Below are 14,291 nucleotides of genomic sequence, written 5' to 3'. Positions count from 1 at the left end.
TAAAATTGTTGTCATTTGATAGGCAAACATGAGATCTCATTGTTTTATTCTGCATTTCTTTAATTGATGACATTTAAAAACATTTATCCACAGTTTATACTCTTTGTCTGTTTTTCCATTGGAAAACGTATATGCATATATAAAAACATTCAATCTGTTTCATAACTATTGCCAGTATTTTCCTATTTGCATTTAAATCTTCAGTGTTTTTGATGTAAGAACTTTTTTAAAAATTAAATCTTTAATTTTTTTCCTTTATAATTTTTAATGCTTCGAAATTCCTTTGTCACGCTGAAATCAGACAAATACTATTTCTGGGAGTTCTAATGGTTTTATCTTTTACATTAAGTTTTTTAATTCATCTGGAATTTATTTTTGACACGTGAATTGTATTGGATCTTATTTTTCCCCAATCGAAAGGGTACATTTAAGAAATAATAAAATCTTATATTCTGGAGTATTTGTTGCTGGGCTTTCTATTTTGAATATTGGTCTGTCTGTTTATGCTTATGTCAGTACTCTACTCATGACAACTGTTTCCAAATAAAAATTTATGTACATTGTATTTTGTGAGATGTTGTTTAGAATATAAAAATGCCCATGTATGGGACTTTATATATTTTCTAGATATTTTAAGTTTTGATTTCAGGAATAACTTCTCTTTTTTCATGTTTTAGTAAAACTTGAATTTAAAATTAAATTAAAAAAAGACTTGGAATCATGATAAACCCTTTCTTAAAAAAAGGAAAAACAAGAAAAAAAATAGAGGCAGAGATTCTGAGCAATTTAAGCCTCATCCTAGTTAAAATACTTGGTTTTTGTATAAAAATAATTATTGAAATATATGACAATTTTGTTATGTTGATAGGATTTGATGATAGAAGACAATCTTCTAAAACTTGAAGTTAAACGTATTCGAGAAATGCTGCACAGTAAGGCAGAAGAAGTTCTTTCCCTGGAAAAACGAAAACAGCAATTGCACACAGCCATGGAAGAACGCACTGAAGAAATTAAGGTTCACAAAACAATGCTTGCATCACAAATAAGATATGTTGATCAAGAACGGCAAAACATTAGGTAATTATTAGAGTTTTAAAACATTACTAAAGACATTTTGGGAAAAAAAGTGTACTAGTGATGCCAGGAGAACTGATTGGCCCTGATATCCATCTTTCTCTTACAGGATGAAGAGGCTTTTAAGGTAATAAATGGGGCATATTAGAGCTATACCTTTATGCTCTTTCCTCTTTCCTTTGGCTAACTTCTTGTTCTTTTGATTTTTCCCCTTTACATTGGAACTGACTTTTGATTATGTTCTTAGCTAAGGGTCCAGTAACATGTTTTCCCCTTGTGGATACCCAAGAGTTGCATTTATTGAAGCAATATTCCTATAGAGGCTTTGTGTATCCTTTATAAGAGTTATTTCTGGCTACATGCTAATTTTTTATGTTACTTTCAATGTTATCTCCTTTTAAAACATTTCATTTTTGGCTTGGTGCTGGTATATAAAAATACTGTTGATTTTTGTATATTAAGTATCTGGCAAACTTGTTCAAACTCTTATTCTAATAGTTTATCCTCAGGTTCTTTAAAATTTTCTATGAATTTCACTTATATTATATAAAAATAATAAATGCTTTGTTTCTTCTTTTTTTGTCTTTTTCAAAAAACTTTTCTTTTTCTGGCTTTATTGCACTTGCTAGAACCATCAGATCGGTGCTGAATACTCAATAGTATTAATGATTACTCTTCTCTCCTTTTCTTGGGACTGATCTCAAGAGAAAGTTTTCATTATTTTATCAAGTATGAAGTTTACTCATTTTTTTTAAGATACCCTTTTTCATGTTAAAGGAGTTCCCATCTAATTTTATTCTTTGTTAAGAGATTGTTTTAGTTTATTTAATCAGGAATTGATATTGACTTTTATCATATACTTTTTTTTGCATTTGTTGACATGATATGGTTTCTTTAATCTGTTAATATAATAAATTATATTGATTGATTTTCCAAAGTTAAACCAACCTTGCATTCCTGTAATAAACCCAACTTGTCTTTGATATATTACCACTTGTTTATATTTGGATTTTGTTTTGGATGATTTTTATATAATTTTTGCAACTGTGCTCATGTGTAAGAATGACCTATAATTTTCCTTGCTCTATATTCTTGTCACATTATCAGGCTACCAAGGTTATGTCCACCTTCCTAAAGTGTTTTATGTGTGTTTCTTCTATTTCTGTACTTTGGAAAGTATATCTTTCTCGAATTTTCAAAGTCTTCACTGGAGGACTTTGAAAGTAAGAAGGCTGGAGTTTACTTTGGAGGAAGATTTTTCAGCTACTGATTTCATTCTTCATTGGTTAAAGGGCTTAAAGGACAGTGCTGATTTTGTATTTCCTCTTGAGTCATTGTTGATTACATAATGTTTTTTCTGTAGGAAATGTTCCATTTCATCCAAATTTTCAGTTATTTCTGTAAAGCTGTTTATTTTTGTTTGTTTGTTTGAAACCTGAAGTATTTGTAGATATGCCACATTTTTCATTCCTGATACTGGTTATTTGTACCTTCACTTTTTTTTGGAAAGCTCAATCTTACCAGTGTTTAATCGATTTTAATAGTCTTTGAAAAGAATCAACTCTAGTTGATCTTTCTTATTGTGCATTCATTTTCTATTTCATTAGTTTCTGTTGTCACTTTTACTAAATTTTTCCTTTTACAGTTGTGGATTTTTTTATTTTTATTTTTTATTTTTTGGAATAGGCAGGTACTGGAATTGAACCTGGGTTTCTGACATGGCAGGCAAGAATTCTGCCACTGAGCCACAGTTGCACCCCTCAGTTGTGGATTTATTTTGATGTTCACTTTCTAACTTCTGAAAATAGATCCTTTGCTCATTAATTTTTAGCTTTGGAGACTAAAAAAAAATCTTCTAGGTAGTACTTCAACTGCATCCCACAAAATTTGATATTGCTATGTTTTCTTTGTATTTTGCCTACTTTTCATTGTCCTAACTGAAAGTTTTATTTTAAAAAACAACTGTATTGAGGTATAATTGAGATACAAGGAACCGCACGTGATGTGTACAGCTGTCACCACAGTCCAGTTAGTGAACACATGCTTCGCCTCCTCAGATGTCCTCTGTGCCACTATCATTCCCCCCTGCAGGCCCTCCCACAGCATTCCTCCCAAGGTGACCATTGACCTGCTCTCTAGTCCTGTAGCTTAGATTTTAGCAATGGAATCATACAACGTGTACTATTCTTTCTTCCTGACTTCTTTCATTCAGCTTAACCATATTGAGATTCTCTCATGTCGTATATGTCAATAATTCTTTCCTATTCATTAGAAGTTGGCACACTTTTTTTGTAAGGGCCAGATAGTAAATATTATAGTATTTGGGTGCCGTTTGGTTTCTGTTGCAACAATTCACCAGTACCATTGTAAAGAGAAGGAGGCGTAGACTATATAAAAACAAATAGGCATGGCTATGTCCCAATAAATGGACATTGAAATTTGAATTTCATGTACTTTTCATGTTTCCTGAAATACAATTCTTTTTATTTTTTTTCAACCATCTTAAAATGTAAAAACTATTCTTTGCTTATGGGTTGTATAAAAACAGGTGGCAGGCAAGATGATTTTCTGACTCCTGCTTTTTATTATTGAGGAATGTTCTACTTAGTACATGTATCCTAATTTGTTTAGATATTTATGTTTGATCAACTTTTCCTTTCTCTACCTTTCATGTATTGTTGAAATCACCAACTATAGTTTCAGATTGTTCTTTATTGTTTTTAATATTTGTCTCTACCTTTTAAAAAATTCTTTTCTTATAACTTGCTTGAAGCTGCACAATCAATTGTCAGCAATAACTTCAACCTAACTGTACACTTTACTTGTTTCTTAGTTTCATATTCTTTTGTGTATCGCACCCATGTCATCCTATTTTCTTGTATTCCTTTTTCATTTCTCTGGCATATATCTTTGAATATTTTATTCAGAACTAGTATTTTCTAAAATTTTTTTAGTTCTTGTATGTTTAAATTGTATTTATTCTACTCCATTTTTAAATTACAGTAGAACTTTGCAAACACTGCTCCATATGGTCTTCTAGATTATACTGTTGTTGATGAGAGATCTGATTCCAGGCTAATTCAGTTTATTTTGTGGGTAACCTGTGTTCTAGTTTGCTAGCTGCTGGAATGCTAGAATACCAGAAACAGAATGGCTTTTGAAAATGAGAACTTAGTAAGTTGCTAGTCTATAGTTCTAAGGCTGAGAAAATGTCCCAATTGAAACAAGGCTATAGAAATGTCCAATCAAAGGTATCCATCCAGGGAAAGATACCTTGGTTCAAGAAGGCCAATGAAGTTCACGGTTTCTCTCTCAAGTGAGAAGGCACATGGTGAACAAAGTCAGGGCTTCTCTCTCTCAGCTTGGAAGGGCACATGGCAAACCAGGCGTCATTTGCTAGCTTTCTCTCCTGGCTTCCTTTTTCATGAAGCTCCCTGGAGGCATTTTCCTTCTTCATCTCCAAAGGTCCCTGACTCATGAACTCTCTGCTCTGTGGTGCTGCAGCATTCTCTGCTCTCTCCGAATCTCTTCCATTCTCCAAAATGTTTCCTCTTTTATAGGACTTCAGAAATTCATCAAGACCCACCCAAATGGGTAGAGACATGTCATCACCTAATCCAGCTTAACAACCACTCTTGATTAAATTATATCTCCAGGGAGATGATCTGATTATATTTTCAAACATACAATATTGGGTAGGGATTATTCTGCCTTTATGAAATGGGATTTAGATTAAAACATGGCTTTTCTAGGGGACATACATCCTTTCAAACCAGCACACCTGCTTTCTATTTATTTTTTGTTTTCCTTCTGGAAGTTTTGAGACAATCTCATCATCCTTGGAGCTTCAGAAATACCCCTGCTATGTGTCTGGGTGTTTTGTCTTTTTTCATTTTTCTTGCTTGGTCATTGGTGAACTTTTCTGTTATTTTATCCAAGTCTTTCTTCAGGTTGGAGAAATATTTTTTTATTATTTCTTTAACCCTTTCTCACTACCACTGTCTCAATTTTTATTTTCTAGTGGATATTGGCCCTTCTAGATCTATACTCTAGGTTTCTTAACTTTGTCTCATTTTCCATTCTCTCTTTTTTTATACCACTTTCTTATATATTGTCTCTCTCTTCCTTGCTTCTTTCCTTCCTGTCTCCCCATCTCTCCTTCTCCATCTTTCCAAATCACTAACTCAGTCTTTATTCTTCACTGCTAATACATTGAAAAGAAGAAAAATTATTTGCAAGAACTCTTTTTTTCATTGCTTCTTTCTTTACATGGCAGGTCCTGCTTGTTTTAAAGATGTTTTTGGATGTAGTGTCCTCTCATCTTTTAGAGGATTCTAATTAAAATTCTTTAAAAGTTCTCTTCTATTCCATGCTATATCTCTGTTTATCCCAGGGTTTGTGCTTGGGGTTCCTCAAACCTTTTGGGTGTGCAACCTCTACTTGAGTGCCTCCACCTTGCTTAAACAGGGGGGATTTGGGAGGCAAGGGGAACCAGTGAAAACAGGAAAATCGTGCTACATTCTGTGCCGTGAGTAATAAAGTCCTTTGTTACTGACCCAGCAATCTGCCTTCTCTGCCAGCATCGAGGAAGTAATGGCAGACTAATTTGTTAGCTTTCAAGTAGGGCGAAATCTCAGACCCTTCACACTGAATTATACAATTGAAAAGAAAAATAAGAATATAGTTTATCTGTTTGGATTCAGTAGTGGCACAAATACAAATGTGTTCCTTTAAAAATATGTTCTTTTCTTGTTTTTTATTTTCATATTAGTGCTGAGTTTCATGAACGACTAAGTAAAATTGATAAACTGAAGAATAGATATGAAATTCTTACTGTTGTTATGCTGCCTCCTGAAGGAGAAGAGGAGAAAACACAGGCCTATTATGTAATAAAGGTATAGTTTTAATCACTGTACAGATGTGATAGTATGAGACACCCTTTCTTCATTAAAACATGCATAGCAGTCCTCAGGATTTGAAACAACCAAAATGATATGCATATATAGGCATTCTAGTAGCTATTGCACATAATTAGAGCTATAAACATTAGTTGCTAGATGGAGTGTTTTGGTTTTTTAAAGACTGTCTGAGTGCAATATACCAGAAATGGAACAGCTTTTAAAAAGGGAATTTATTACATTACAAGTTTAAAGTTTTAAGGCCATAAAAATACCCACACTAAAGTATCCAGGGAAGGATACCTAGAATCAAGAAAGGCTGATGGCATCTGGAACATCTCTGTCAGCTGGGAAGGCATGTGGCTGGTGTCTGCTAGTCCTTTGTCTTCTCGTTTCAAATGGCTTTCTAGGGAGCACTTTCTTTCTGCATCTCCACATATCTTTGTGTTAGCTCTGAAGCTTTTTCCAAAATGTTCCCTTTTAAAGGGCTCCTGCAAGCAACCCCACTTTGAATGGGAGACACATTTCCTTGGAAACCACCTAATCAGAAGGTTACCGCCCTCATTGGGTGAGTCACATCTCCATGGAAAAAACTTAATGAAAAAGCTCCCACCCAGCAATATTGAATGAGAATTATAGAACATGGCTTTTCTAGTGTACACGATGGTTTCAAGCTGGCACATGGAGGTATTTAAGCAGTATTAATTTAGGCACCTCCATCATGAGGTCAAGGTACTGCCTTCTGTTTCCCCAAGCCTACTGGTAAGTTGGTCCAGATCCTTCCTCTTTTGAGGTGAAGGTCCATCTATTTGACCACTCTTTGGCACTTTTTCTGTTTTTTTATTTTTTATTTTTTTCCGTCATCTATCATGTCATATTTTCCTTCATCTGTTCTCTGTAGATTATCTAACTCCACAGGAGTGCACAGCTTTGACTGACTTTCTAATGATTAATCTGGAGCTAGAAGACAATTTGTAGATAACTGATAGTAATGCAAATGATTATGTCCATAATGATGCAAATGAATTTTAGCCAGTAGAAATTCACCTGGTTTCTGTCCTACAGAAAAGATAACACCAAGTGTTGCATTTATTGCCCTTCTAGATACTAACCAGCAAATTCATGTCAGCATTCTGGCTCTGTTTGTGTTGTATATGTAGTATTTTGTTCTTCAAATTCTCCTTCAAACTAGTGTTAACAATACATTACTAGTTCCTCACTAATGACTTGAATAAAATCTTTGATACCTGTTCATTTTATATTTGTATGAAATTACTTTTAACTTTTTTAAAAATAATTTTTTAAAATTTCCACTGCTGAGAAAAAATAAACTTGCCAATTAGAAATTAACTGTCATTGTTAGTTTTTAATGAGGTCAATTTAGGATTTAAATTTAGTAAATTCAAGATTCTTTCTTTTTCCTGTATACTTCTTACATTCTCCCCAAAGAAGAGATGCTCTCATCTATATGTATGTTTTTAGCATTGGGGAAGAGGCATTTGGTTACCACACTAATAACCACTCTTCTGAAATTTTATGCACACTATAAATGGAAGGCCACTAAACTACAGAGTGCTCATCACTCTTTTTTTTTTCTTTTTAACATTTTTTATTGTGAAAGTTAACATATATGCAGAAAAGTGATAAATTTCAAAGTGCAGCTTAACCAGTAGTTATAGAACAAATTCAATGTGTGGTATGGGTTATAGTTCCACAATTTCAGGTATTTCCTTAGGTATTCTAATATACTAGAGACTAATGTGAAATATCAATATAATGGTTCAGTAGTCACCATCATTTATTAAATCCTATCATCTGTTGAAGTTCCTTCCTCTCATTTGATCCTTCTCCCAATCTTCAGGGATACTGGGCAATGGCCTTTCTAACTTCTTCATGTTGAAAATGAGTGTCATCATTATCGGGTAGAGGGATACAACTGATTGATGCTCTTGGAGAGACTCTGGGTTTCAGGGCTTATCTGACCTAGGAACCAACAGGGAGATTTAAGTTTCTGAAAAATAAACTTAATGAGTAAAACTTTTATAGAGTCTCAAATAGAGGTCTGGGTATTCCTTAGGGTTTACAGGAATACTGTTTGTTGATTGGGACTTGTCATACCATGGGAACTTGCAATTTCTAGCTGAAGCTTGCATAAGAGTAACCTCCAGAGTAGCTTCTTGACTTTATTTCAAACCTCTTAGCCACTCATATCTTATTTTGTAACAATTCTTTCCCCCTTTTTGGTCAGGCAGGCATTGATGATCCCATGGGGTCGGGACCAGGCTCATCTCTGGGAGTCAGGTCCCACATTTCCTCTTCAGAAAAATGTCTATTCATATCTTTTGCCCATTTTATAATTGGGTTGTTTGTTCTTTTCTTGTTGAGTTGTAGGACATCTTTATATTTGCTGGATCTCAAACCCTTATCTGGTGTAGTAGTCAAAGTTTTCTAGGGAAATAGAACGAACAGGAGATATCTGTAAATAGTTTGAGATTTTATAAAAGTGTTTAATGCAACTGCGGACATGTACAAGTCCAAATTCAATAAGGTAGGTTGCAAACTGTATTTCTGATGAAGGTTTTTGATGAATTCTTTAGAAGAGGCTGACTGGCTGAAGTAGAGATGAAACTCTACTTCAGCCAACCAGCCTGGCTTTTAAGAGGGAGTGATCGCCTCCCCCTTAAAAGCCTTTGACTCATTAGATTAAAGGTTTCTCATTGCGAATACCCCGTCCCCCCTTAGCTGACTGCAGATATAAACCGCCATAGATGCAATCAACGTGCTGATTATTTAAGTCCACAAATGTCATCACAGCAACAGGCAGGCCAGTGCTTGCTTGACCAGGCAACTGGGCACCACCATCTGGCCAAATTGGCATGTTAACATAACTTTCACATACGGTTTCTAAATATTTTCTCCCATTCAGGGGCTGCCTCTTCATCTTTTTGTGACAAAGTCCTCTGACACACAGAAACTCTTGATCATAATGAGTTCTCATTTATCTGTTTTTTCTTTCATTGCTTGTGCTTTGGGTATAGGGCCTAAGAAGCTATCACCTATTAGTCAGTCTTGAAGATGTTTCCCTATATTCTAGGAATTTTAGAGTACTGGCTTTTATATTTAGGGCTTTGATCCACTTTGAGTTAATTTTTTTTTTTTTAAAGGAAAGACAGAGAGAAGGAAGGAAGGATAGAAGGAAGGAAGAGAGGAAGAAAGGGAAACATCTTTTAAGCATTTTCTTGTTTTTTATTGTATTTTGTTTCTCCGTTTTCGTTACATGGGCTGGGGCCGGGAATCGAACCGAGGTCCTCCGGCATAGCAGGCAAGCACTTTGCCCGCTGAGCCACCGCGGCCCGCCCGAGTTAATTTTTATATAGGGAGTAAGGTAGGGGACCTCTTTCATTCCTTTGGCTGTGGACATCCAGTTCTCCCACACCCATTTATTGAAGACCCTATTTTGTCCCAGTTCATTGGATTTGGGGTCCTTGTCAAGAATCAGTTGACCGTAGATATGAAGGTCTATTTCTAAAAACTCAATTCAATTCCATTGATCATTCTGTCTGTCCTTGTGCCAATACCATGCTGTTTTGACCATCGTGACTTTATAATAAGCTTTAAAGTCTTTGTTCTTTTTAGGATACTTTTGACAATTTGAGGCCTCATTCCCTTCCAGATAAATTTGGTGACTAGCTTTCCAAGTCTGCAAAGTAGTTTTTTTCTTTGGAATTTTGCTTGGTATTACTTTGAATCTGTAGATCAACTTGCTAGTTCTGACATCTTCACTACATTTAGCCTTCCTATCCATGAACATAGATTATCTTTCACCTATTTAGGTCTTCTTTCATTTCTTTTAGCAAAGTTTTGTGGTTTTCTGTGTAGAGGTCCTTTACATCCTTAAGTTTATTCCTAGATACTTATTTTAGTTACTATTGTGAGTGGAATTTTTTTCTTAATTGCCTCTTCAGTTAGGTCATTACTAGTGTATGGAAACATTACAGTTTTGTGCATCAGTCTTATATCCTACCACCTTGCTGAATTTGTTTATTAGCTCAAGTAGTTTTCATTGTGGATTTCTCAAGATTTTCCAAATATAGACTATTGTCATCTGCAAATCATGAAAGATTAACTACTTCCTTAAGGATTTAGGTGCCTTTTATTTCTTTTTCTTGCCTAATCGTTCTAGCTAGAACTGCTAGCATAATGTTGAATAATAGTGGTGACAGTGGACATCCTTGTCTCATTCCTGATCTTAGGGGGAAGGCTTTTAGTCTCTCACTGTTGAATATAATGCTGGCTATGGGTTATTCACATGCGTTCTTTATGTTATTGAGGGAGTTTCCTTTGATTTCTATCTTTTGAAGTGTTTTTATCAGAATGTTGTGGGGCGCACTGAAAGAGAGACCACACAATTCAAAACTGCAAGCCAATTTGGAGTCTTTATTAGCTGGCTGGCAATTGCCTCAGAAACCTCCAAGAAGGAAGATTCAGAGAGCAGCCCCCAGAGGTTTTCAGGGTGTGCTTATAAAGGCTAAAATCACGTTGTGGTTTTGCAGTTGCTAGCAAGCAAGCATGATCATAGAAGCAGAAGAATGCCGTTAGCTGTTGCCAAAACACATCCCGTTCCCTCAGTTTCCTAACACTGGTTATTGTTTAACTCTTGGGGACATTCTGCCCCAATGTTGTGGGGACTTTCCCTGATTGGGCCTGATTGATTGCTCCTGGCCCTCCGCAAGAAACGGATGCTGAATTTTGTTGAATGCTTTTTCATTCAACACTTGAGATGATGATGTAATTTTTCCCTTTTGACTTATTAATGTTTTATGTTACATTGATTTTCTTATTTTGAATCACCCTTCCATGCCTGCATTGAACCCCTCTTAACTGTGGTGCATAATTGTTTTAATGTGACTTTGGATTCAATTTGCAAATATTTTGTTGAGAATTTTTGCATCTATATTCCTTAGGGAGATTGGCCTGTAGTTTTCCTTTCCTGTAGTACCTTTATGTGGTTTTGGAATTAGAATGATGTTAGCTTCATAAAATAAGTTAGGTAGTGTTCCTTTTTCTTCAGTTTTTTGGAAGAGTTTGTTTTTAGAAGACTTAGTTCTTTTTGGAATGAAGCTATGAAGCCATCTGGGCTTTTCTCTGTAGGAAGATTTTTGATGACTGACTGAATCTCTTTACTTTGATTGGGTTTGTAAAGGACTTCGATTTCTTCTCCCATCAGTGTAGGATGTTCATGTGTTACTAGGAATTTGTCCATTTCCTCTAAGTCATCTAGTTTGTTGGCGTATAGTTGTACATCTCTTATGATTTTTTTTTGCATGGGCAGGCACGGGGAACCGAACCTGGGTCTCTGGCATGGCAGGTGAGAATTCTGCCTGCTGAGCCACCATGGCCCACCCTCTTATGAATTTTTTATTACTTTGGGATCCATAATAATGACCATCCCTAAATGTTATGCATTTAGAGTTATAAATTTCCCTCTCCACACTGCCTTCACTGCATCACATAGGTTTTGGTATGTTGTATTCTTGTTTTCATCTGTCTCCAGATGTATACTGATTTCTCTTACAATTTCTTCTTTGACCCTCTGGTTGTTTAAGAGTATGTTGTTCAACATCCATATATTTGTGAAAGTTCTGTTTCTATGGTGGCTATTGATTTCTGTTTCATTCCATTTTGGTCAGAGAATAATTTGAATAATTTCAATATTTTTTAAAGTACTGAGATCTGTTTTGTGTCCCAACATATAATCTATCCTGGAGAACGTTCTATGAGCACTAGAGAAGAATGTATATCCTGGTGATTTGATATAGTAATCTATATATGTCTGTTAGGCCTAATTCAGTTATCACATTGCTTAGGTTCTCTATTTCCTTATTGATCCTCTGTCTAGTTCTTCTGTCTATAGAGCAGAGTGGTGTGTTGAAGTCTCCCACTATTATTGTAGAAATGTCTGTTGTTCCCTTAAGTTTTTCCAGTGTTTGCCTCATGTACTTTGGAGCTCCTTGGTTGGGTGCTTAAAATTTAAGATTGTTATTTCTTTTTGATGAATTGTCCCATTTATTAAAATATAATGTCCTTCCTTCCTTGTCTCTTATGAGATCTTTACATTCAAAGTCTATTTTGCCTGATTTTATATAGTTACCACTCCTTTCCTCTGGTTACAGCTTGCATGCAATATTTTTTTCCATCCATTCACTGCGCATTTGATTATCTTAATAAGATTATTTTGAAAGTTTATTACCCTTGCTCACCGAAGATTTTATATTTGCTTGAGTTTGCCTTAAAGGTCAGAAAAGCAGTTCACCAGAGTGCACTTCCCCTGTCTTCCCAGCAGATCGCACTTGTGGGCTCCCTCTTCCGCACACCTGCATGCCTCCCTTTCTTCTAACACACACAGATCTGGGACCTTGGCCCAGAGAAGGTTGATGGGCCAGCTAAATCTGAGCAACTTCTGAGCTCAACTCATATTCCTTTGTAGCTTAAGTGTACTTAGATTAAACTCACATTTTCTTTCTGGGCCAGAAGAATACCACGTAATTATATATTCCTCTCTGTTCTATGTTTTGTGGTATAAATTGTATATTCTTTCAGGTTGTCTAGGTATTTTGTTCTTGATATTTAACAGTAAGATTTTGAAATTCAGCAAAGTATTTTTTTCTTAAATACCTGATCTTACAATTAAAGACATGATTTTCAGGTGCACAGGTGGCTCAGTGGTAGAACTGCCTTCCATGCAGGAGACCAGGGTTCAATTCCCAGAACAGGCTCACCCCCCCCCCCCCCAAAAAAAAGACAGTTTTCAAAATGGGTGCTTCTGCTAAGAATTTCGAAAGCCTATTTTGAAACTTGAAATTTAAGAATTGGTTGTTTGGTCTACCTTTTATCTTCCCTCTCAGAGAACAGTGGTAATAAAGTTACCTCTGCCACCTAAATGTGAAGGACAAGTGATGGGTACAAGGACAGATGTACATGTAAGAGGAAGCAACCTCTCAATACCTTAAAGTCTCTTCCTTTCCCCCAACAGGTATTCAGCCTTTTCTTGTATTGTACAGCCTCTAGCCTGTGAGCATGCCTGGGGATGATCCCCTCTTGACAAAGCAAAGTCCTTTCTGTTCCTTCCTTAAATTTTTACATGTCTGCATTGTTAATATTTATTAAGGTTCTTAGAATAGTTTACACTTTTTACCTCATTCCTTCACTTCAGCCCACCATAATCATACTTATTTCCTCCAGTATTTATACTAAGGCCTCTTTGCAGTGGTTATCCAGGAAACTCTTAAATACCAAATTTAATTGTTCCAGGGGAATTGTTTGCTTCAAGCTTTGTTCCTACTTGGGTGGTATCTTTATCTGCTTGATGGGTGCCTCATTGTAGCAGTTAGGCTCAGGTGTCAACGTGGCCAGGGAATGGTGCCCAGTTATTCTGTTGCTGTGGACTTAAATCATCATCATGTGAAATTCATCACAGCTGATTACATACATGGTCGGCTAAGGGGAATGCTGTCCACAATGAGTGATGCTTAATTTAATTAGTTGGAGGCTTAAGAGAGGTCAGCAGTTCAGACCTAGAAGTTTGGAGCTGCAGAAAGGAATTGCCTTGGGGAAAGCTGTTTGAACCCAGAAGCTGGAGGGAAGACCAGCAAATATGACCAAGTACCTTTCCATGTGATGAAGTAAGCCAGAGAAAAGCCAGCTGCCTTTCCTCTGAAGAACTATAAATCTGCAACTAAATAATCCCCTTTATAAAAGTTAGTTCATTTCTGGCGCATTGCATCTCAGCAGCATTTTTAGCAAACTAATGAAGCATACATACTTCTAACCTTAGAGGTGAATGTCTTTTTTCTTCTCATTTGACATAATCAGCTTATTTTCATCATCTCCTTGTATTCCATTATGTTGCTGATTCATAAACCTGTTACCTTAGACCTCATTTTCTTTTTAAGTCTTTTCAAAGTGCCACAGGTGCTTCTCTGCTTTGGTACTCCTTCTTTGCCTACCATGGAGATATAACAAAGAAATTCTTGTTGAAAAAAATAGATTGAGTTATACTCAAAGAAAAACATACAGTTTAGGATCTCACAGCTTTATTAAGCAAATCATGAACTGGGCAGCATCATACTCAGAAAGTAGAAGGGAGCTCTGCTAAGGGGGTGGAAAGGGAACATATGGGGTGAAGTGGAGGCAAATGGAACAATGTCCTGATCGGCTGATGATTAGTTCCTATTTACATGGGGTGGGGGTGGGAGGGTTTTACAGATCAGGTAGCAGAGATACATTGGTTAATAGGGTTTGCCCAATCTGTTATGCTCT

General features: G+C 35.9%; 1 protein-coding gene across 1 annotated transcript in view; it reads left to right on the top strand.

Annotated features, from left to right (window-relative positions):
* Positions 1 to 14,291, top strand: part of CCDC39 (coiled-coil domain 39 molecular ruler complex subunit) — a 60,841-nt gene that overhangs the window by 35,836 nt on the left and 10,714 nt on the right. The window contains exons 13-14 of the mRNA XM_077161141.1: positions 869 to 1,077; positions 5,846 to 5,969. Of these exons, the coding sequence (XP_077017256.1) occupies positions 869 to 1,077; positions 5,846 to 5,969 (333 nt within the window). The remainder of the gene's footprint in view (positions 1 to 868; positions 1,078 to 5,845; positions 5,970 to 14,291) is intronic.

The sequence above is a fragment of the Tamandua tetradactyla genome, chromosome 5 (genome assembly GCF_023851605.1).
Source record: "Tamandua tetradactyla isolate mTamTet1 chromosome 5, mTamTet1.pri, whole genome shotgun sequence".
Classification (NCBI taxonomy): Eukaryota; Metazoa; Chordata; class Mammalia; order Pilosa; family Myrmecophagidae; genus Tamandua; species Tamandua tetradactyla.
This window is presented reverse-complemented; position numbering and strand designations above follow the sequence as displayed.